The 27093-nt window shown below is 38.3% G+C and overlaps 1 protein-coding gene across 3 annotated transcripts in view; it reads right to left on the reverse strand.

The window, feature by feature from the left end:
• The window catches only part of LOC136838718 (reticulophagy regulator 3), a 119626-nt gene that overhangs the window by 5983 nt on the left and 86550 nt on the right, over nucleotides 1-27093 (reverse strand). For all 3 annotated transcript variants that reach the window (XM_067104145.1, XM_067104143.1, XM_067104146.1), the window contains one exon: nucleotides 465-660. In XM_067104145.1, coding sequence (XP_066960246.1) covers nucleotides 465-660 — 196 coding nt within the window. The remainder of the gene's footprint in view (nucleotides 1-464; nucleotides 661-27093) is intronic.

Below are 27093 nucleotides of genomic sequence, written 5' to 3' on the forward strand. Positions count from 1 at the left end.
CTTTCCATCTTTTCATATGATTTTTTTATTTATCTATTTTTTTAATTTTGTACTGTGAGTCAGTGTTGGGGTTGGTTTCTTGAATCACTTCTGGTTGCAAGTTTATGTAAGTGGCACTATTCTCTCCCTTTTGTCTTGCCTTATCCTTGTCATTTTCGCTTTCTTTACATTGTTGTTTACTAGTAAGCTTCTTTCATTATATTGTTACTGTTTACTAATTTTCAGCCTTTTTCACACATGTCAGCACTAAAGAGGGTAACCATGTTTAGAATTTTAACAATACAATATACAACTATCAAAATAATATTATATTGCAAGAATTATTACCTATACTTGACATACATTTTGATTTAACTGATCAGCTGGTCATGAAGTCCACTTGAAAAAAGAAAGTACTGCACCATTGGTAAATATGATGCCTTTACAAGACAATAGGATACTGGCGAAACTAAAAATATACCAACCCATCTGAGAGTCCTCCCCTCTCAGGGCAGCCCTGATTCTAGCAATCTTCTGGAAGAAACTGTCGGGCAGGACATGTAAAACTATTCCTGGTCCTGTCATGAATAACATAAGTAAGACATACAGAAGCACGACTCCAGGCACCAGGTGACCCATGACAGCAAAGACGCTCAGCACTGTCGACACAATGGCGCAGAACTGAAAATCAAGAAAAAAAAATGTTAGATAACAGAAGCTAAAATGCTAAGTGCTACATAAATGAACTGCCTGGCAAAGCATGACAACTAAGACATAAATTGCATTACAGCATAATCATCACTAGTCCATGGGACTTCTACTTTTTTATTCAACACAATATAACAGGGTGAAGTGAAAATGCCATAAAAAACAAGATACTGTAAACACATCTTTGGCCTTGCAAAATACTTCACTGCAAGTTATAATCTACAACACAATAGCATAAGAAAAGAGGAGTGATATTCTTACAAAGACAGAGAGAGTCAAAATAATAAAATATCCAATTAAGGATATTATTATACCAATTGAGTGTGGATGTGAGAAGGTGTTCCAATTCTAATAATAGCTAACACCAGTCCAACCAGGCCCTTCCCACATTTCACCGAGTGCCAAAATTATTAGCCAACTGGAAAATTCATTCACCTCACTAGGAAACAGCCACACCATTCATCTCATTAAAATAATAAATACTGCAATGATGCATATTTTATCTCTATTTTCTGTCAACAAATAAAACCAGTGGCACCTGCCACCACTACAACTACTGTACTTAGAACTCTACAAACTGATCAATACTGACTATATCACCGTCAGTACTCTACACTAGTTTTCAACTTAAAAACTAAGATGAGGCATCACAAGCTCTCTCGCTCTCTCTCTCATAACAGCAATAACCACACTGATAACAATGCTGATGAAACGAGTGCCCTGAAGAACAAAAAGAACTTGAACAGAATAGATACAACAACAGAGAGAGCTATAAACCATTACTAAGAAATATTTAGAATACGGTGGCATTAATAGATCACATACGACAGTTAGCAGTTTTATACAGAATGAAATCATCACCAATGCTCATTTTAAGTCGGATTTTTCCCTTAAGAAGATATGCTTTATGTTACATATTTCCTTTAACAAATTTTACAAGTTCTCACGTGCATTTATCGCCTGAATTACCACTCATCCGTGTCATCACTTATGCACTTTCCCTATGATCTCCTATGCTTTCCCAATGGTTATTGTCCAACTACTTTGTTTTCCACTGTAGTACAGTACTTTCCGATTGCAGGTCCTTTTCCCCAAGGTCTAGAGAATATTCTCTAGACCTGGCTTTTCCCTTCCTCATTAAATGCTGAAGCCATCCACATATGAATGTTTAAGATTTGTCAATTATCCAGTTCACTATTACTTCCACATTTGAACACGTGCTTCTCAACTCACTCGTTTTTTTGTCGATACCCAAGTTCCCACTGGGTAAATAATAATAGATATTATACAAACTCTGATTACCAGTAAGAATCTCCTGATTACAAATAATATGGCAATCTCTTTCCCCTTCAAAACCAAGCACTTACTATTCAACTTCCTGGATGTCCTTTTCGCGATTTCGTTCATATGCAGAATAAAACCATATGAATGAAACCACAGACGAAGGTATCCGAATCTAGATTTGCAAAATTCACCCAACAATAAGAAAAAAATGCTAATATAAAACGTACAAGTGGTTTCACAATCCCATAGATACAGTAGGTTACTACTGTAGCTCAGTTTTATCAATCTTTCACGCTTCGATTCCAGAAGGTGGAATTCTTTGCCACCTTCAACTTTTCTTGAATCATTAGATTTGTGGGACGAAGTATAAAGTAAGTAAACTTTTCGTGACGGATCGGGCTCGCCATTAAAAAATCAGAATCACGACCCATCAAATCTGAGAGAGAGAGAGAGAGCTTTAATCAACTCTATTTCGAATTGAGACTCTTCTTCTGCCTCCTTTCAATTTGGAAAATACCGTATCCAACCATTGCTATTAAAATAAAAAAAAAAACTAAAAACCATCCCCTCGAAAAATATCCGTAGACATAATTACTGCTAAGAAAGCAACGAGAGGAAAAGAAAAGACAAAACAAGAAAGTCAAGGCTTGGAATTTAACAAAGTTACGTGCTTGTTGCGTGACCGCGCATCACTGAGTAGGTGCGATAACAACTACAATAGTGATTCATCTCTCTCTCTCTCGCGATAACAGGCTACAATAATGATCACATCCCCCCCAACCCTATCTCTCTCTCTCCCCCTTCAAAGTGCTATTTACCAGAATTCCGTCACTGCAAACACTCTTCCCCATTCCAAGTTTTACCACAACTCCGTCACTGCAAACTCTCTCTCTCTCTCTTACACACACACACACACACACACAAAACACACACCACGAGGCTACATTTCCGGCACATCATGCCAACGCACCAGACGCTTATATCACATCTGGCAGAGGAAGAAGGCATGTCAGTCACGGCGAGAGGAGGAATGGTCCGTAAAAGCATCAAAACAAACATTAGACACAGAGTATTTCCATAATGTAATGTCATATATATATATATATATATATATATATATATATATATATATATATATATATATATATATATATATATATATATGTGTGTGTGTGTGTGTGTGTGTGTGTGTATGTAATATATATATATATATATATATACACATATATATATATATATATATGTATAATATATATATATATATATATATATATATATACATATATCCATATCTATATCTATCTATCTATATAATATATATATATACATATATTTTATAAATATTCTGCTGTTCACCCCCTCTGCATTATTTTAGTAGGGATATCATTCTAACAAAGACAGGACAGCGTCTCTGTCGAAGCTAAGAGTATGCAGGCAGAGCGGTAGACTGTGTTTTAAAAAAAGTAACACCCTTAGTAGGGGATAGGTTAGCATTATAGACCTAACCCACAGGGAGGGTTTTCACCAAGCCACCTCTAGTGAAGGTGGTCTTAAGCTTCCTTTTTTCCTGTTCTATGCATTCGGCAATGTTTTGTCAGATTTTCAGACTGCCGGAGGCTACATACCAGCATTGGTGACGGAAACAACAGCAGTCCTGACCTGACCTGGCGCCGGAGAGAGCTACCCACCGTTGGACGAAGCACACGTGTTCGTGCTCCGACTAACCCTGTCCTTTGTTTTTTCTTCTGTCTGTTTTGCCTAAGTGAATAGACGATACACGTTGTTCAAGAATTCCGATTGTCAGTTGCATTGTGCAAGCAACCCACGTAAATGGTAAGTCTGGAATTGACAAGTATTGCTGATTGCTGGTAACTCTTCCTCTGTACTTATTTTCCATTTTTTCCCCTTTCGCCACCATTTACGAGAGAACCTGGTATAACCGTATTTCTTTTATGAAGTCTAGTTTATTTATAAATAATGAACACTGCCTAGTGAAACTGCATAAGCTATTCCCGTGCAGTAAGTAGGAATGAGGGAAGGTCAAGTGTAAGTAAAAATTCAGGCAAGCCTTGGATCCCTATCACCACTTTTTGGAAGAGAAATAGCCTTTACCAATATTAACTTCATACGGTAGCTGCGTGTGTACGAACACCGTTGTGTTATACTTTAACTGAAGCAGGGAAAATTGACTATGTCCAAAGTTGACAAAGTGGTTCATGTAACTTCCCTCGCTATCACAGCACATTCTCTCTTTGTTGGGACTAGGTGGGTAATGAAGGGGTTTGATGTATTTCATTTGTTACAGAAATAATCCAATTATTCAATACATAGTTCCGACTGGCGACCTAATCCAATTTAGTAATTGTCTGTCCTTTGGGGGTAACTTTGGTGGTAACACGTAAAACGACAGTTTACATGTGTCTTCGGCAGAGCAGGGCTACATAAATTACAGTAATTAATTAAAAACTCATTAGCCAAAGCCCACATGTAACATATATATATATATATATATATATATATATATATATATATATATATATATATATATATATATATATATATATATATATATGCACACAAACATACACACACACACACACACGTATATATATTGTAGGTTACTAAAAGGATACGTTTGCAACAGAAAGTTATGTACAAGATAAGTCTTTACGATGTTCTTAGAAAATGACGTCAAATTCACCTTTCTGATACTTCAATGTCAATTTTCTTCATAAATGTTCAACATTATCATGCAAAAAAAAAAAAAAAAAAAAAAATTGAAAGGTTGAGAAAAAAAAAAAAAAAAAGTCAAAATGTTAAAAGCCCAGAAAAACTTTTACACAGTTGTCCATAATCAGTGTGAAAGTGTTTCTTAATAACACATTTTATAATAACACAGCAACAATATCCAGTGGAGGAAGCAAATACTTCATATAAAACCCATTACCTCAAGCTTGAAAGAAAATTATTCAGCATCCGTGATAATGAACTATGCTGGAAACAAAGAAATAATAATGGTAATTTATAAACCTACAGTTAATTCGAATGTTAGAAAATAAAACGCTGTCTTATTTTATGATGAAGCATCCTGAAGAATAATGCAAAATACCTATAATATATGACAACCTAATTCTAGTACCAGCCGTAACGAAAAATGTTAAGAAGATAAACTGATAAATCAATAACCAGTTATCTAGTAATATAAAAAAAATAATAAAATTTATCATAAAAAATGTTAAAGGTGTTTAAAAAGCCCTTGACGTTACAATCAAAGTCATCATTTAATACTTCTTGTGTGGCTGACTAAACTACTTCTTAAAGGTACCGATATTCTACAATATAGATTATAGACTAAATATAACTACAATATAGATTATACACTAAATACCGGTAGCTTTTCGTGAACGCACTAAGAATGAGTAAACAAATAAGCTTGCAAAACAATGAAATATTCTGTCACTATTGATCCACAATTCAATATATACGGATTAGTTGTTATAAGGAGGCATCTCGTTCAAGCTGTCGCAGAGTTTAATTAGAGTGTCACTCCATATTTACCTTAATGAGGTAACGTCGTTTCTCAATGATAAGATTTTAATTATGGAATTGTTGCAATGACGAGATATTTCGTCCACGCTGGCCCAGACTGTGACTTGAAAGCATGTACGGATCAGGTGCAATAATGAGTTTCAATACTGATATACAGTATATTACTCTCGATCTCAATTAAGAGTCTGCAACTTAGTTGCAATATTGGGAGATTTTGTTTAGAGTTATGCCAGACTTTGCAAATGGAATTACAGAATAGTTGCAATGACGGAAGAATTGGTCCATATCTGTCTCTGATTCTAATCGAAGACTTACGATATATTTGTAAATAACTAAACCATATCAAAATGTTAGCAAAACAGAACACTTTCTATACTGCAAAGTGACTGGGCTGAGATGGTGATGAAAGCTCCCTTAATTAGATTATTTCATTAAGGGGCCATAAATAGCATCCTCCATCAGTAACATATAGAGGATGTGTGACTGCGCTTTACTGTACATACTACGTACATTACATACAGTGATAAAATGCGCCATGATACCTTACTGCTATAGAATCTGAGGTATAATAATAATAATAATAATAATAATAATAATAATAATAATAATAATAATATAGAATCTGAGGTATAATAAATAATAATAATAATAATAATAATAATAATAATAATAATAATAATAATAATAATAACACGAAGAAGCCATAAAACGTTGGTCCTTGGGAGCTTTCGAAATCTTTATACTAAGTACCCTTCAACTTATAGACCTCTCTCTCTCTCTCTCTCTCTCTCTCTCTCTCTCTCTCTCTCTCTCTCTCTCTCTCTCTCTCTCTCTCTCTTCTCTCTCTTTTGCTGCTTAAGTGGTGAGGGTGAATGGGTACCGGGCACATGCCGCCATGAACTTCGTCGTTGGCACGATCTCATGAGGGACATTGCTGGATTTACTATACATACATAGGGTACGGGGTACACAAGAGAAATGTTGAAACGACGGGTATGGTACACAGATATAATCCTTTCCTCAGATGTAAATACACCCAGCATGGTCTGATGTGTCAAGGAGTGTGTACGCCACGACACGAGAGAGTTTGAGCTCCCAAATAAAATACAGAGTATACAATTTAGGCCAAAGGCCAAGCGCTGGCACCTATGAGGTCACTCAACGTTGAAAGGGAAAGTGACAGTAAGAAGGTTTGAAAGGTATAACAGGAAGAAAACCTCGCAGTTGCGCTAAGAAACAATTGTTAGGAGAGGGTTAAGGAAAGTCAGATGGAAGAAAGAATATGAACGAAGGTACAGTAAAATGAAAGAGGTTGCAGCTAGGGGCCGCAGGGACGCTGCAAAATCCTGAAGTATAATGCCTACAGTGCACCACGTGAGGAGTACTGGCGGCACTAACACCCTACGGAAATAATCATCTCACGAGATGTAAATACACCCAGCATGGTTCGATGTGTCAACGAAGAAGCTTCTACTCGCAAATAAAAGTCCGACCGTTCCGACGCACATAGGGTAGTGCGCATGCGCGTGCTCGCATTCACACAAACACTTGTTTCCATCCATCATTACCATCTGCGTTCCTGAAACCACTGCCAACAACAGCGTCTCCCATTTGTCTAAAAATAATGATAATGATAAAGGCTACGGATGGCGCTCTCTCTCTCTCTCTCTCTCTCTCTCTCTCTCTCTCTCTCTCTCTCTCTCTCTCTCTCTCTCAGACAAAAGGGGTTTTTGCGTTCTTTGCAGGTCGGTTCATTCGGTTTCAGGAATTCTAATTTAAATCATTTCTACATTTTTACATTATTTTCACTTACAACAAAATGTGACTTTTACTCCCAATATTTTCATATGTTATTTAAGTATGAAATAAAATTAATTCTCTCTCTCTCTCTCTCTCACACACACACACACACACACATATATATAGATACAGATATAGATATAGATATAGATATAGATATAGATATAGATACATTAGTATATTCATATTCCACTTTACGCAAGAATAAAACAAAAAAGTAATCCGACGCTTACACATGTGTTTTAAACCTCAGTTGATAAACTAAGACAAATCAAGGTACTCCACAGGTATCATGAGTTGCGTTCATCACTGCGCAGATCCAGTTGCTTCGCTTCTCATTCATGTGTTTCACAAGGTCTTTCATTCCTGTCTGTGATGCGCAGGCGCTTGCATTCACTCCACCGTTCCTGCGCAAATCTTTTACGATAAACAAAATCTGCTGAAGAGCCTCAACCCTGAACGCATTTACTTTGAGAGAGAAAGAGAGAGGGGGGGGGGACTGTCTGTAATAAATAAGATAATATTAAGTAACAGAGAGAGAGAGAGAGAGAGAGAGAGACGATACAATCGAACAACATAGCCATTTGACGTAACTCGTTAAATGATAGATGGATTAACAACTGAATAAAAGTAAACATATACTGTAAATGAAATCTAGTAAAATAAAACGACACCAATAATATCTTGCCTAAATAAAGACACCCCCCTAAAAAAATAAAAACTTCTGCAGATCTATTACTGGTAAAAGTAAGTTCCCTGTAAGGGAGGGTTATGTATGAATCACCAGTATTTTACGTAATAATACCGATTTATCAAAGTACACCTACTGTACACTTGTACGCTTAGGTAAAAATGTCCGAAAGGTGAACATCAGGGGCCACATAGTTTTTTTAACTATCTTGCAAAAATGATGCCAAAAACAAAAAATAATACAACCAATGTTTAATTCCAAACCGAAAAACCTGAATAATTTGACAAGGCCATCAACAAGTAGAGTAACTTGAACCTCAGAATTTACTGAAACTTTCAATTCCAGGCGTCCCTAAATCCCAGCCGGCAAATAATCAATACTTTATACTGATCACTGAAAAATAAATAACGCGAATTATCAGCATGTTGCTATGCAACAAGCATAAAGGGAAACGCACCATCGTTTACCATTTCTCGTTTCAAAGTTGGAGCAGTAGACACATGCACACCGATTGATAAATATGAGCACCTACACACATGGATGATGCTAGTCTTTTACATTCTACTATAAGCAATTATCTACACCAATTCGCAAAACGTTTATACATTTTTAGAATGGACGTGGACCACAATAAACGGAAAAAAGCTTTAGCTTAATTATCATTGGTTAAATAATATTGACAACAGCAGCTCTCTAACCTAACCATGCAAGCATGCGTCAAGCAATATTGATGAAAATAAGCGGAAGATACTTAAGCAGAGAAACTTCCACGAAATCATTTTGAAAACTTACGTCCCCTAAAACTCGCGTTCATATAAAAGAAAAATACGTTAATAAATTTCGAATATCCCAACTTCATCTTTCTCAGACCGTGAACTAAACGCCTCTGGCCGGTACCGTTAAGATGAGACATATTCAAGTCTCACAGGACGATTAATTACGGCTATCAAGACACCCGAACGACAAGCCGAAGATTATGGCCCGAATGCAAATTCGATCAAAATACACTTGCAAGAACTCACCACCCTCATAGACTGACAACAACCTGTACAGCCAAGAACAACCCCTCGGTTGAGGCACAAAAACATCTCATTATAGGAATTCTAAATTAATTCTAAATTTACCAGGAAGAAGTCGCACAGAAAATAAGACAAAGAACGTCTGGTGAGGCAACCGGAAATCCGCGTGTAGGTGTCATTTTCACACTTTTTCCTGGCAACTATCGACTTGAACAAACCACATATCAAAATCAAAATAAATGCGTAGGGCACCCACCCACGTGACGGTGGTGTCACGAGTGCCAAGTTAGTCACAAGGGCCTCCTAAAGGTGACGTTATCTTTTTCTATGGAGGCAAAAGGTTAAAACTGTTCTCATTCTCTTGACGGGATAAAGAGCACAAGTCCGCATCGCTTTCAACTGCGCATATCTTTAAATAAAGAATTTAGAAGACATAGACAACGACCCCCTACATATACTACGCCATTTACCATATACATAGAATGATGGCGCAAATGTGTATGGGGGGTTCGACGCCCTGCTGATACGTCGTATGTGGAGGCCCGTGTGAGCGCGCGTAGGCGAACCAGGAATTACCAGGTGTTCTTCCTTCATGCAAAGAATTCGCTCATGAACCGACAGTTATATACTGCTCATATTCTGTATAACAAATTTCACATGGATATTTTTATCAGTATCATTCAATACGTGATTCTAAATCCGAGATATATTTTTACTCATTTCACCTGCAGATAAATAAGTCATTACATGTATCTATTTTCAATAACAATAAAATCTGAAACCTTTCACCTGAAAAACGTTAAACGTATTATAACCTGTTTTTAATACATATTCATTTCACATAACATCAAAATATAATCATTTTACAAAAAAATTAACATATAATCTTTTCGCATAAAACTACTATATAACCATTTCATACTAAATTCCAATAAACAAAACTTTAGCTATATGCAGTAAAAGAATTAATGACTTCGCCAGCGCTGGTAAAGCATTTCAAATCATGTTAAAAAACATAACTTGCAGTCTACAAACATTTTCAAACAAAACTCTACTCGCCACAACAAGGACTGATAAAAATTTGCAGCGACATAACCTAGTGCTTGTCTAACAATAACTTTACTTCCTAAACTTTCCTAATCAAGTGTTTCAAGCAGTACAGCCTATGCGTTCAAGATACACAAGTCTTTTTCTCTTCATTCGTCAAATATAAACAGAATACTTAACTCAAAATGTACGAATAGTAAAATCTAATTCCACTACCAATACAGTATCCAATTAGTGACTTAATAACCCAAAAGGCCCTAATTGTTACTTCAAAAAAAGAAAAAAAAATATCGGTACACGACCTGATGCCTGTGGCTGCGGGCTTAGCCTGAGATGCAATGGTTTGGTCATGAATTCTACTTTTCACTTTCCTTACGCTCTCCAGCTTTTCTTCCGTCTCCTGTTCTGGCGTTTTTCAAGATTTCCACGATACACGAATTAAATTTGATTAACCATCGTATTTCAATTTTTTCCACGATGCACGAATTAAATTTTATTTACCATTCGTTTTTTTTTAATCGCAATATTTCTTTATCATCATTATGGAGAGCATAACCCGGAAATCGAGTCCGGCATGGTCTTTATAACTTTAGCGCGTATTCCAAACAGCGCCCTCAGTTCGTTATTACGATATTGTTCAGCAATTTCTCGCGATTGAAGAGTTGAATGGTGCTGATAGGAAAGCCGACATTCACAGTCAAATGGAAAAGGGAATCCTTACTGCTAGGCTTGCCGAACACCAATTACCGCAACACACAAAAAAAAAAAAAAAAAAAAAACTAGGATGTTTAGGAAAACGACTTGCAAAATTGAAGTAATGACACTTCATCAAGTAATGTGCTGTGTTGTGCTCAGTGGTTACGTGATGCGAAAAGAAACATCAACGTAATTTACACACCTTTCTGAATACGTAAAAAAAAGAAAAAAAAATTAATATATTAAGATAAAAAAAGTCAGTAAATTATTAAAATATAAATTATTAAAACACAACGAGAATTGTATTTGGGTAGTAATGCACTGCATCTGATGCTCCTTACCAAATTATTATTTCTACATAGTCGGTTTTTATCTCTCTTATGGTATCAACTGGAGTTTTAACACCAAAAGGCACACAGGATATCGGCTCCTAATGTCACTGGGAGATATTAGATCTCGATGCTACTTGGAATAATTAATCTCTGGAGTCATGTGTGATTACAGTTCCAAATGGAAACAGCAATACTGGCTCTAATGGAAACTGAAATCGGAATACTGAATCCAGGTGTCACTTCCTACATTTTGTCTTATTCTCTATAACCTTTTAGTAGCATATTCTCACGTCCAATAACTTTGAATAAGAGTAAATTCTCGCGTCCAACAACTGTGAATCAGAACAAATTCTCACGTCCAACAAATGCGAATCGGAGTCAATTCTCATGTCCAACAACTGTGAATCAGAGTAAATTCTCACCTTCAAAAACTGTGAATCAGAATAAATTCTCACATCCAACAACTGTGAGTCAAAGAAAATTTTCACGTCCAAAATTTGTGAATCGGAGGACATTCTCATGGCTAACAACCCCGAAGATTAAATTCTCACAGCCAACAACTGTGAATCATAGGAAATTCTTACGTCCAAAAACCGTGAAGACATAAGTCTAACACCCAACAACTGTGAATCAGACGAAATGCTCGTCTAACAACCGTGTCTAGCACCCAACAACTGTGAATCAGAGGAAATTCTCGTCTAACAACCGTGAAATGTAAATTCTCACATCCAACAACTGTGAATCATAGGAAATTCTCACGTCCAACAACCATGAAGAGTAAATTCCCACAACAACCGTGAAGAGTAAATTCTCACACCCAACAACTGTGACTGAGACTAGCAAGTTCATAATCAAACCCTATCCATCAGCAGTGGATAATAATTATGCTATCAAACTGAAGGCAATGAAGTCATCTTCGATAAAAATAATTACTCTTATCTCGACAACTACAAGGCAGAAGAAATTGATGCCATATAAAACAGAAACTGGTTCTGGATAGTAACTGGGCAGGAATCGAGTAAAGCCGCGATGGTAGTTTAATATTCCATTCATACCATAGAAGGATATAAAAAAACTGATCTAGAATTCTGTCACGCGCGGCGTGACGTGTTTTTGTTGCACCAATGTAGATCAGTGCTATGTAGGTCAGGCCGAGTGGCATTACAGAATAGGTCGCGGCCCTCTCACTTCAAAATATGACGAGTCTCATGTTGCTAAAAATATACAAACAGATATCAACGTTTGTGGGACATTCAGGTAAACACATTACAGCTTCGTGACATATTTGAGTATCTACGATTTTAAAACCAATGACTGTCTCTACGACAATGGAGAAAAAACTAAGAAACCGACTGTAATTCATTCTACGACACAAAAAATCTGATAAGGAGGAAAAGACTTGACTTTACAGACAGTGTTTAATCCCTTCACAACTACTCAACAAATTCCACGGTAAACGTGGAGGAATGACGAACGAATGACTCAAGAGCTGAAGCCACCAATGAGAATCAGGGGGAATCCCCGTCAGACGCAGCATCCACGGCGGGCAAAAACCGTCACTGAAAATGAGCGAATGAAAACAAAGAGACGGAACGGGAGGATATTACAACTGGAACAGGGGGAGGACATGGTAACGACAACAACTATGGAATATCAGGGTAGGTACTGAAAGTGTGGAATTATAAAGTGCCAATAAGTGTAGACTGAAGACTTCAGAATACAGACCATCGGTAATACTAGCACGGTGCACACACACACACACACAAAAACACACACACACACACACACACACACACAGAGAGAGAGAGAGAGAGAGAGAGAGAGAGAGAGAGAGAGAGGTAATTTGGGCAACCTCTGAAACATCAAAAACATGTACAGTCTTTCGGTTAGTAAGTAATGTGTGTGTGTGTGTGTGTGTGTGTGTGTGTGTGTGTGTGTGTGTGTGTGTGTGCTGTATGCTCATGCTGTTAATATTATTGTATTAACACAGAGAAAACCATATGAGAGAGAGAGAGAGAGAGAGGTAACTTAGGAAACATCAAAAAATCAAAAACATGTACAGTTGTTCGGCTATTAAGTAGCATGCATGTGCTATTAATATTACTGTACTGGCACAGAGAAAAAACAAATGGAGAGAGAGAGAGAGAGAGAGAGAGAGAGAGAGAGAGAGAGAGAGAGAGAGAGAGAGAGAGAGAGAGAGAGGGCACGTTATTTCTGCCTAGTTCCAATTCTCGGAAACCGCACACACCTGAATCTCTGAAGATTACACATTCGGGATAATTTGGCCCCCCCAAAAAAAGTAAGAAAGCAACGAGAGAGAGAGAGAGAGAGAGAGAGAGAGAGAGAGAGAGAGAGAGAGAGAGAGAGAGAGAGAGAGAGACGTATCTGCCAGATTCAAGATAATCCCTCTGATGAGGGTTACAGGCGTAGGGAGGGAGGGGGTTTATTCCCCCGTCATTCGATTCTGGCAAGGATTTCGTATCTCTGCATTCTCGGCCGTGCGATGACATTATTCTCATCAGCTATGTGTATGTGCACATGACCTCGTTCCCTCGATTTTAAGGGTTGCGTACACCTGATGACCTTACCTGTACCATATGACTTCGAAGACGTGCCTCATCTCTCTCTCTCTCTCTCTAGTTTTTTTAACAGATCTCAATGCCCGCCTACCTCACAAGAAGACTTGACAAGGGAACAGGGAATAAAGGAGAAAGATTATAACACCCAAAAGGAAGCTGAGAATCGCACCCGAAAGCAAGTTAAGTCATAAGATCCAGGGAAAATACACAAAACCACATTTAACAAACACAACTTAAGAGACAGTAACCAAGCTGATTAGTTTACGGACTGCTTGCCAAGAAACACTTAATGTGAGATAAGATGGACTCCAGGTTGTCACGTGGGCGCCTCAGGCATGAGAGGGTGTCTCCGTGACCTATGGAACAACTACCTGATGGCAACTATAAAATTGGATAGAGGCGCCCCTCGGACAGTGAGAAAATATGGACTGACGATAATATAGCTTGGCAACTTGGTAACTACCAAGAGGGACTGGCCGACTCAATCTTATTATTATAATATTAATATTCAGATGAAACCTACTGACTGATATGGAACAAGCCCACAGGGGCCACTGACTTGAAATTCAAGCTTCCAAAGAATATTATAGTGTTCATCAGGAAGAAGTAAGAGGAGGTAAAGAGAAATACAGAAAGAAGAGAACTCACTCATTAAAAGCCACGAACGGGGAAAATACAAACATCAAATTGAAAACTATTACTTATTATAGCTACGAGCAACAGTGCGTAATCATCACGAAGGAATCCTCAAATAAAAACATGGACCTTCATTCTCAGAAAATAGTAATTCATTGAAGCTGCGTACCCACAAAGTCGGAAGAGATTTGCACATTAGAATGAAAGGGAGGTCTAAAACTGTGACTCATCTTGACTGAGGCAAGAAGTGGAGAGGTGGGCAACGTCAAATCATAATAATGGTTTTCTCTTTACAAAACAGTCCGGTCGGAATTTGCGCGCTATGTATGAATCCGCAATACCCCGTAAGTTAGGTCAGAATGTATACCCTTTTTGGCACGGGCCAAGGGTGGGAGGGTGTGTGTCTGGGGCGGGGGATGGGGGAGGGGGTGTCTCCCCAGAAGTGTGGACTTCATCACGGGAATGATGACATAAGAGGCTTGCGGAGAGTGCCAGAAGGAAATGATATTAGAGTTCGATGAACTTGCAACAGCAACACCTCAATAAGCTTTGGCTAACAGAATACATATTATATGATTGCATATACAAGCGACTACAGTAGTACTCTGAGATATGTCTATCAACCACAATTACCTCTTAGCTCCAAGATTTACTCAGGCTTTCCAGATACTCTTAGCAATCCAATAACTGAATCCAAAAAGAAAATAAATGAAAATTGATGGACTAACAAATAAACTAGAGATGGAATAGGAGGATATTACAACCGGAAAAAGGAGAGGGGCACTTGATAACGGTGGAATATCAAAGTAATAGGTACTGAAAGGTTAAAATTTAATATATACACCAAGGAGAAACTGTGGAATTATAAAATGCCTCAAAGCGTTCACTGAAAACTTCCAAATACTGACAACCGGTAACATTAGCACGCTGCACACCAAGAAAAACAAATGAGAGAGAGAGAGAGAGAGAGAGAGAGAGAGAGAGAGAGAGAGAGAGGACGACGTTATTTTTGCCTTCTCCACTTCACATAATGGTTGCGTGATGCTGCTTGAAGGAAAATGCTTTACACACACACACACACACACACAAATGGGTCTCACGCCGCATTAATTGTCTAGTGTCTATTGTCAAACACATTTTTCGAAATACACACCGTGAAGGTGATCAAACACTGCGGACAAGATATCACGCTAGTCTTGCATTGGCCATCTTCGTGACATAGTCAATTTGGGGGGAATCCCATCTTCAGTTTGACAACATGCAAAAGGTGCCAAGAAATCGGATGTTTGAGAAGACACTGCGGGTTTTCAAAATGCATACATGCATGCATACATGCATACACATAACACATATATATATATATATATTACAATGGTAGCATTATATATATAGTTTGAAATCATCAACACAATCACGTGTGGAACAGAAATAAATTTCTGACTCACGTCGGGATCGAACCCAGGTCGGCGCATGCAAGGATTACTCGGGCAAGCTAACTGCTTGCATACCCAGGTGAGGGCGTTACCCACTGGGCCATACAAGTCTAAAGAAGTCGGAACAAGAAATCGGATGTTTGAGAAGACACAATGACCCAATGGGAGTGAATAAGATTTTCAAAATGCATGGAACATGCATACACATACACACACACACACAAGCTAACTGCTTGCATACCAGCGAGTTTTCCCCCGACATGGACACACACATCCCTTCATCATCAACACACAATCACGTGTGGAACAGAAATATATATATATATATATATATATATATATATATATATATATATATATATATTCCCCGACTTCCCGAATGACCCAATTTTGTCTTATTAACGAGAGAGAGAGAGAGAGAGAGAGAGAGAGAGAGAGAGTTCCAGAGATTGTGTGTTGAGAGAGAGAGAATGAGAGTTGAGAGAAGAGAAACGCTGGTATGCAAGCAGCTTGCCCAAACACCCTTCCCCTAGTGTGATCACGTGGTCTTCCAGCGAAGTCAGAAATTTATTCTGTTACATAGGAGGAAAGAAGGTCTGGTCTCGGGAAGGAAAAAAGGAAGGACTGCATCAGGTTCCGACTTCTTTAGACTTGTATGGCCCAGTGGTAACGCCCTTGCTTTCCACCTGAGAGACCTGGGTTCGATCCCGACGTGAGTCAATTTAAATATATATATATTTATATATATATATGACCTACTGTTTGTCCTGAATGACTTTCAAAATCACGAAGAGGAATTTGGGAAATGCACAAGGCACGCAAATATAAATATTTTAGGACCTACTAATACTTAAATGATTACGGCATTAATTATTTTACTTATAAGATACTGATGAACTACCACATTATATACTGGTGTCACAGCCACTGACAACATACAATATTCTATTTATATATAAATTATATATTTATATACAGAGAGAGAGAGAGAGAGAGAGAGAGAGAGAGAGAGAGAGAGAGAGAGAGAGAGAGACCCTAACAGTCAAGTAATACATACGCACCAACCATACAACCAAAATCGTCCCACCGTTTAGCACTGATTTCTTGAGCGTTGTGTCGCACGACATCCACTTTCCTTCCCGGACCTTACCGTCATTCGGCCACGCCTCGTCGCCCCTTCGTTATCATATTTTCCAAGAAAAACCCCAAATTACGCTGGGAAGGCATTCCTTCCTGCTGACTACGGGTCTCTTTGCCTAGTCATCCCAAGTGCAAGGTCGCTATGACCTTGAAATTAGGTATGAATGTCAACAGTGGCGTTCCTAGCTCACGCAGGTTATGGAAAGCCGAATAATGAAAAGACCCAGTGGAGATCGCGCGTTATCTCACAATGGTGCAACACATATACTTAGTGACTCACTTTAACAATGGCTGCTTTATCTATATAATCACTCTTTCCTCTAAGAGGAGATGGTGATTTCACAGAAAGCCAATGACAACAGTCACTGCTATTTTATTCTTTAACTGCTAAATATACCTTAAATCTAGTATGGAAAACTTCAGCTGTTTCGTGCACATACAGTACACACAAACCCTATCAGCAATGCACTGACTACTCCTACGCATACAAATCAAATAGCCTTTATCTCATGTATTTTTTATATTAAGCTTTCTTAAAGCAATACTTCGCCCTCTGATAAACCTTTTCACTAATGCTAAACTTTCTACAGCATCCTTTTACCTTCACTCTTCTCACTCTCTCGGTAATTTTGACTTCACATACTCTGTGCAAAGTTCCTCCAAGAGCTTCTCCCTTTCCTCTTATTTCCGTTCAAAATTCACAGTTCCACTGTGTAATAGTGTTGACTCAAAAACCTCCATAAACCACTCCCACCGCTGCTTCATTAGACGGTATTCCCTTCCGCACATTTGTAGATTGCATCATGCTTCTTACTTCACTTATTCCGAATCTCACTACTTCCCTCAGTCTACCATAGCTTGTTACATCTGTTCCGAAACACCTTTATGAAGGAATGGAATGGAATATAGGGTTTAGGCCAAAGGCCGAGCACTGGGACCTATGAGGTCATTCAGAGCTGGAAAGAAAATAGAGTAGGTAGGTCTGAAAGGTGTAACAGGAGGAAAACCTCGCAGTTGCACTAGGAAATAATTGTTAGGAGAGGGTGGATAGCAAGATGTTAGAATGATAATATGAATGCAGGTACAGTAAAAGGAATGAAAGGGGTTGCAGCTAGAGGCCGAAGGGATACCGTTATGAAGGAACCACTGCCCATTAAACGCGCATCTTCCTCGCTTTCGTTTACCCTCATTGAGGTATTCCTGTTCGCATCTACTTTATGGTTTCATGGGCATAAGCCCTGTAATTCCTTCGTGTAAAAGTTGCCACCTCATACCTTTTAACTGCGTCACAGGAACACACCTGTATGTTTACAGTCGTTTCTATAAAACCGTCCTCTAACAAACCCTTTCATTCAAATGATCGCAGAGTTGTTGTAAACAGAAAGCGAAAAAACTTCACAGATAAAAATACATTCAACACTGATAATAAAAAAATATGAAAAAACTTAAAATACAACAATTTTTTAATGAGAGAGAGAGAGAGAGAGAGAGAGAGAGAGAGAGAGAGAGAGAGAGAGAGAGAGAGAGAGAGAGAGATTCAGTGAATTTTTTCGACGAAATACTCAGTAGGAATACTCTACACCGACTCAGAATCTAGATTTGGTGTACATGTTTTTGGTGTATAGAGCACATAAGTAACATGGGTAGCGCTTTCCACCTTTCCCCCCTATCATGGTCCTTCCCTCCTAATTTGGGCACATGACCTTTAATATTCTATACGATATTCAAGGTCAAGTCTACAGGAAGATATGCCCGAGAAAATTATCAGTAATAATACTACACTGAATATGGAAAAAAGCTTGTGATAACGAAAATTGATATTAATTTAGGCATTGCACTTAATTTCCCAAAGAAAAGAAAGACCACAGTGTACACACAATTAGCACGGTGCCACACTGTGCTAGTAGGCACAGTGCCACGGATTAAGTACAGGAGGAGGAGGAGTAGACACGCAGACCTTTGTAAATAACCACCCTCGTAAGAAAACGTAAGAGCTGCCAGTAATCTTTTTTTGCAATCTACCAATGAAGCATGGAGAGAGAGAGAGAGAAAGTAAGTATAGCTTAGTTTTACCAGACCACTAGAGAGAGAGAGAGAGAGAGAGAGAGAGAGAGAGAGATGCAGAGAGACCAAGAGAGAGAGAATCCATGTATTATGCAATCTACCAAGAGAGAGAGAGAGAGAGAGATGTATTATAGACATTTACAGAGAGAGAGAGAGAGAGAGAGAGAGTTGAGTCTTCCGGCTATTAAATAATATGCGTGTGCTTTTTATATTTCTTCATTAACATAATTAAATACTCAATAAGACCTGCAGCCGTGGCACATACCAGTAAACTCCACCACAAAATGACCTACGACGAACAAAAATAAACGTCTTTTTCCTCCAGTATCTAACATCCAGGGAGTTCAGCAACCTCAGGGACTAGTCTTCAGCTGTATACCGGCAGTCCGCGAGCGCGCCCACACACACACAACCTTGTCCATTTTGTTGAAATTTTCTTTTGTTTTAGAACTGTAATTCTGCAGTCTTTTACATATGAACTATTCGCCTGCTCCTCCTAAAACGCCTGTTCACTTCTAGTTTGTACAAGAGGAAGAAACAATAAAAAAATAGTCTCTTACCAATCAAAACGAGTTACCGACTTTTTTTTTTTTTTAACTAGCCACCTCTCCCTAAAACGGGGGTCCACGGAGCGAATATCATGCAACTACATCAACCTCCCCACGATTTTTTTTTCTCTCTCACTAATGATGACCACGTTATTTTCCGTGGTGATCAAGGGATATTAGAAAATAAATGAGATTTTAAGTAATTCATTCAGTCGCTGAAGTTATCAAAGTTATGGAGTTTAGGTTACGTTCAATGGTTTTTACTCAGTGTAGTAACTTAGTTTCATATTTATTCGCGCAATTTCATTTTGATCTATTTACAACATTTATAAAGCCAACTTCCTCTGTATACTATATTGGTGAATATAAACGAAATACAAGGGATCGTAAGTGAAATTATTCTATAAATACCGAGTTAATAACTGGACGAATAGTTCCGAAATACAGCGACCAACGGGATGAGTGCCGGTTTACGCCCAATGTGGACTACGATCTATCCTTGAGTACTTGCTAAAAAAAACGCTTACGAACTTTAAACTTTCATCTCTCTCCGTATGCATGTACTTGCGCATACATGCGCACGTGTATATATGAATGTATATGCATGTCTGCACGCACAAAAATCTGATCTCTGTTTTAATACAGTAACCATAAAGATCTTCCAACTTATTTACCAAAATCCAAAATTCCCTGTTAACAAAATAACATTCCCCTGGACAACCATCAACGTTCTGGTTTAAGAGATTACAGTCCCGCACCTGTTTGCGTCGCCCAATCCTCGCCACACCTGGCCAAAACCGTGATACACCTGTTTACTAGAAGAGAACTTTAAAACCACTGACTAATGTCCGTAGCGCTTAAGGGAAAAGATTTACGTAACAAAGAATACAGAGACAGATACAAACGCACATCTACGGTGCGTTGTATAATCTCGTCATTTTCACCAATTCACGTATACCGTTTAATTTCTTGACTGCTTTCCTCGTTTAAACACTTTATTTTATATGGCAACATTTTCGAAGTGTTAACACTGATAAAAATGAGTTTGGGACTCGAAGAAATATACGAACTGCAAACACTAGCCTTATGGAAATGCTTAAACGAAACATTAACTGCGTAATCCCTTACCCAGTAGTCGTAAGAAAAAATTAAGACACGACTCAAGAGCATATGTATTGCATGGTGAACTCACCGAGACGGGCATAACCACCCAAAACTGTAATCGTACGGAGTGGTCATGCACGTTGATCAACCATTCCTTGCAATTGCGAGAAATGACATTACTGATGACCTTGTACTTCAAGCAACTGATAAGGCATATGATACGAGTAGATAACTATTCTGCAATAGACAAATACCAAATGACTGCATGACTTGGAGGAAGAAACTGGATATATCTGTGTGTAACAGGGTCACCTTGCTTTATGCATGCAAAATGCAACCTCAACAGAGGATGCCAAAGCTTGCAAGGAGGGTGTGTTGTTACATAAATGAAGTCCCTGCTATGAAGGGAAAGGCACACACACACTGCTTTATGAGAAACACTCTCCATCGAATAATACCGGGTAGAAAACACCTTTTTCAAGGTGACACTAGAAATCAGCAACAGTTTTTTTTTCGGTGAATGTTCTTTACCCCTCGGGATGAGCTTTGGAACTCTCTCCCTCCTCCAGATTTCTCCTGTTCTCAATATCTTTTAGGAAGTGGGTCCATCTCTTCCTTTCCAGTACTATGTTATGTTTTTATATATATATATATATATATATATATATATATATATATATATATATATATATATATATATATATATATATATATATAATTTCTGAGACTTGTATGGGCCTAGTGGGCAGCGCCCTTGCCTTTCAACTGAAAGACCTGGGTTCGATCCCGACGTGAGTCAGAAATTTATTTCTGTTCCACACGTGATTGTGTGTTGATTATTTATATATATATATATATATATATATATATATATATATATATATATATATATATATATATATATATATATATATATATATAGACAGACACACGTGTATATATACACACACACAAACATGTACACACAAACACACACACATACTGTATATATACACACGTGTGTCTGTGTCTGTCTGTCTGTCTAATCTGAAGAGGATTTGGGGCTATGAAAACCAATAATGTTATCTTAGTTGCCGACGTGCTGCTCTGCAAACATCACGTGGCCGTCTGCTAGAAGGGGAACAAGACTGCAATGCTAAGAATTTCTTAATGAATGAAATGCTCTCTCGCTCGCTATGGTCGCGACTAAAGGCATGTGTGTGTGTGTGTGTGTGTGTGTGTGTGTGTGTGTGTGTGTGTGTGTGTGTGTGTGTGTGTGTGTGTGTGAGAGAGAGAGAGAGAGAGAGAGAGAGAGAGAGAGAGAGAGAGAGAGAGAGAGAGAGAGAGAGAGAGAGAGAGAGAACTGCAATAAGTGAATAGTTTTAAAAAATAGCATCAACCCCTGTAAGGGGAGATCTATCTTCCCCTTCACACTTTCCCATTTATTAACGAACATCACCAAAGCTGACATGTATTCCATATTGGAGTAATTTCCCTAACATGTACTGTACATGGGGACGTGTTTCCTCCAACTGTGCAAAGGAGATTCAATAGCAATATCCTCACGAGTACGAAGTAGAAGGTAAAAGAATGCCTTCGTGTGTACAAAAGAATACTTCTTTCACGTAAAAACTGAAGACAATATCGATCGATCTTAACAATAAAATGGCACTAAAAAAGTGATTCTTTCATGTAAAAACTGAAGACGATATCGATCGATCTTCACACGAAAATGGCACCAAAACGATGGCGTGGAAAAACTGAGATTAACAATTTCATTTTTTATTACAGAGGAAAAACTCCTACCCCCATTTCTCCTGGCAGGAAAACCTTCCTACCTCATTTAGCTTTCAGGAAGGAAATACCTTAAGGAAACACCTTCCTCGCCTCCTTTTCGAGGAGGGGAAAGAAATCTGACATCTTCTAGTAAGCTATCAGATGAGTTACACTCATCCTCCGAATGAAAGTTTCTCAATAGCAAAAATAAATAATAGAATAAAACAGATAAAACATCATCAGGCTTATGCTACCTTCCGGCGCATGCGCACTCCTGCATACAAACGCAAAAGCAAGCACAAGCAGTAAAGCTGCACTGCTACTCTCCTCCTAGCAGCAGCAGACACAACATTATGAGCTATGCTCACCGCTAACTCAGGGCGAGCTCACCTCCGCTGCAAAACCCTCTGGAAAAAATATAAAAGATAATAATGAAATGACTTGTGAATGAGGACTGACGACCGGGAAAAATAACGTTGCAGGAGCAATCCATCTCCTTGAAAGTGCAGCATGAGAGGGAAGGTTTGGCAAAATACTTCCATATTTTTTAGTGCGCGTGATGGAAGCTTTAGAGACGCGAACGGAACTTTATACAGACGAGACAACTACACAGATACACAGACAGTCGCTTACACTCATCACACTACAAAAGATAAACCTGAATGCTAATCAGCAGTCTGAAAAACTTAAACAATATGACAGCGATTTGTACGTGATAACACAGGAAGGAATCATATGAGAAAATAGCGAAACCCAGTAATCAGCACTGAACAAAATCAGAACAGATAACGAAACGAGGATCATCCCTTTCTTTCTCTCAGAGGTGCAAAAACCTCTCCCACGCACAAATCAGCGAGGACTTGGGTCACACTCTTCCGCGTTTGTCTTTCTCCAATAGTCACAGTCCATCGCTTATTCATTATTGGGGGGCGGGTGGGAAAGACCTAGGAATCGATAATCCGCACAGACACGCCCTATGACACGCAGTGTAACAACACTGTTGATTCTAAGAGCAACACTATCCATCTTCCAAAGAACGTCATTCGTCAGTACTCTCGCCTCAGTGCGAAAGAAATGGCAAGAGGCAGAGTGTGTGTGCCCAGGACAGAGGTCTCTGGAAGAAGGGGTGGGTTGAGGGGGGGGGTCGCCCCAGAGGACTGAGGTGTTGGTGAAGAGGTGTGGTAATGGTGCAAGGTTAAAGGGCGTGTTAGAATGCATAAGTTTGTTGAACACCATGAGCAGGAGTGTTTACTGCATCACGGCAGTAGCCACTGCCTTTCCTAAATCCTCCAAAGCCTAGATAATCCAGTCTTTGCGACATATGGCGATAAAATGTATTCGTTTTTACTAAATATCTATTTTGTCTTTAAGGACAGAAATATTTTCATCAATGAAGCTCATCTTCATGTAATTCAGAGACGAACTGCAGCGCCCGTAAGCATAAAATTATCCCATATTTTTCTCGGTACTGAAAATCGGTGAACGGGAAATGATAGAGGCGAGTGTGGCATTTATTTCATTTGCAAGTGATGAATACCGACTTTAGCATATTACAAAATTTCATGAATTTGCTGATCATGTTACAATTATTTTACCACTTAACAAAAAAAAAAAAAGAAACATTTGTCTGTGATAGTCCGTATTATAAAGTATTTTTCGGAGCAGCGTAAATTAGTCATTTCAATATTTTAACCTTCATATATCTGCGCTTCGTAAAACTTGCACAGCAATGTGCACATAAAACGGGGAAAAATAAATTGATTATTAATGAATGAATTTATGAAAGTTGGGCCTGAGGACCTGGCACTGTAGTACAATTTATTGTAAGTTCATTGACACCTTTTCACATGAATATCCCACCTGTAGCAAAGCATGAGCTTCGTTGATCTTTCAAGTGCGTGTGTGTGTCTGTGTGTGTGTCTGAGAGAGAGAGAGAGAGAGAGAGAGAGAGAGAGAGAGAGAGAGAGAGAGAGAGAGAGAGAGAGAGAGAGAGAGAGAGAGGCATAAAATAACACCACAATCAAGCCCTAGAAAGCATAACTTACTGTACAGCCAAAAATAACCTGAACGATATTAAACCAATACAAAAATAAAACTGCAACGAACCAATGGGATGCCCTGCAACACACACACACACACACACGAGAGAAACAACATCGGCAGCAGCATCCACGCTGAAAGAGACGCAACCCACGAGCAACATCAATACATCATCTTGCGGTCCGTTTCGCCAAGTGATTCGTGCGTTCAGTCAAGGACAGAGAGATGTGTACATTAACGTACCAGTACAGAGATAACCATAAAGAGCCCGTTCAACTTGAGCCCCCTCTCTCTCTCTCTCTCTCTCTCTCTCTCTCTCTCTCTCTCTCTCTCTCTCTCTCTCTCTCTCAAAAGAAAAAGAAAAAAAGAAAAAAACATGGAATGGAATGGAATATAGAATTCAGGCCAAGCGCTGGGACATATGAGGTCATTCAACGCTGAAAGGGAAAATGAGAGTAGAAAGGTTTGAAAGGTATAACAGGAGGAAAACCTCGCAGTTGCACTATGAAACATTTGTTAGGAGACAGTGGATAGCAAGATGGAAGAAAGATAATATGAATGGAGGTTCAGTAAAAGGAATGATACGGGTTGGAGTTAGGCCCATGGAAGGGGCGCTGCAAAGAACCTTAAGTAATACCCACAGTGCACAGCGTGAGGTGCACTGACGTCACTACCCCCAGCGGAGAATAAATAAACCACGACACAGCCCAGAGAAACGAAGGGAGGCTGCAGCAGTAGCAGCAAAACTCTTCTTCCTCAGGTCAATCTAATATCGGTTATCTTTTCACCCGATGTCGAAGACTGCTTCTTCTTCTGATACATTATGTACATACACAAACATATATATACATACATACATACATATATATATACAGTATACATATATATATATATATATATATATATATATATATATATATATATATATATATATATATATATATATATATCTATATTAACTTTATCACATACACAATTGTTCTGTGCATTAGTAGAATTACTAATACTTGATAATGTGGACTTTGTCCAAGAAAGCTTGTAACTTTTTCTGAATCAATACTCCATCAGATACCATCCAGTTTGAATGAGGTCCTTATAGTATATATATATATATATATATATATATATATATATATAGAGAGAGAGAGAGAGAGAGAGAGAGAGAGAGAGAGAGAGAGAGAGAGAGAGAGAGAGAGAGAGAGAGAGAGATAATTTTATCCTATATCTTATTTAGTTTGATTTCTGAAGTCATTTCACTTTCTGGTATCAAAATTGAAGATTTTTAGAGCTTCAATCACAGCAGTTAAGAAGCAGATCAATATACTGCATATGAATGAAGAAACATAAGAACATTTAAGTATATAAAAATAATTTAACGATTAACGACACAAGTATCTCTCAAACTTGTAAAAATGAGAATCTTCACAAGCAGCAAATAGATACTATAAATACACGAATTTTACTCAATGTCCATTTTCATATGCAGCGTAGAAAGCATTTTAGAACACTTCCTCGCACGTGACCCCTCCCAAAATTGCACATATGGTATGGGCATATGGTTTCCGATTATGTACACTCATGAGAAGCAATTCTTATAAATGGTTAAGCCCCTATAAATTCACATATAATCTAAACACACGGAGCAATTCAGCATCGTACTTATCACCTGATTTACAGACTACAATTATGATTATAACCCAACTGAATCAGAATAATACTCCTAAGTTGACTTCATAATCCCCAGTAAATCTTTTCTTCCGTAAAGTCAATTATTACTGTGAATAACACGTGCCACCACTAATTGGGTGATAAATGAGCGCCCAATGACCTGCGAAATGGTCTGTATAGTTCTCTTTGGCCAAGAACGCTATTAATATATTGGCTCTCCCTTGCTTATATAAGACTCACCGTGACATTCGGTCTGCGGTATTTCTATAATTAGATCTGGACTCCACGTCCCTTACACCATGCAGTTCACTTCGGCTGTTAATATTCAGATCTATTTAATCATGATAATACTTTTGTTTTTGTTTCCTAATACTAGCAGTTATGCCTTAGACCACTGACGGATGGTCTCTTATTTGTCACTTTCCCCTAAATCGTATTTTAATAGAGATCTTTCACATTCACTATTGATCCCTAATCCTCTTTTCCCGCTGAGAGTACGCAGCAGTACCAATATGCAGTAAATGTGCCTCTCTGTAGAACTTCTCAGTTCCATAGGTCCTTTATTCCTTACACCGTTGGACTGTGGAACAGTCTCCCTGAGGATGTCGTGCAATTGGAACTTCAAAAGTTCAAGCGAAGGTGCAATGCATTATTACCCTTATGCTATTATCCTTGCATGTTAATACATTGTTATCTATTTACCAATTAATTTTTTTTAATAAGTGAGATTTCTTCTTTCTGTATTTCCCTTCACCTTCTCTTACTTCCTAATGAGCACCACATTCTTTGGAAGCTGGAATTTCAAGTCAATGGACCCTGTGGTGGGCTTGTTCCATATGAATAGGGTTCATCTTCTGAGTAAATAATAACAATAATAATTTTTCGTAAGGTGCTCCACGTCCCTAAAACCATGCAATTAACTTCAGCTGTTAATATTTAATTCTATTTAATTATCAGAACGCTTTTAAAATTTGTTCATAAGGCACTTATTACACAGTTCGCATAGCTTGCTTTTTCTCTG

The sequence above is a fragment of the Macrobrachium rosenbergii genome, chromosome 5 (assembly GCF_040412425.1).
Source record: "Macrobrachium rosenbergii isolate ZJJX-2024 chromosome 5, ASM4041242v1, whole genome shotgun sequence".
Lineage (NCBI taxonomy): Eukaryota > Metazoa > Arthropoda > Malacostraca > Decapoda > Palaemonidae > Macrobrachium > Macrobrachium rosenbergii.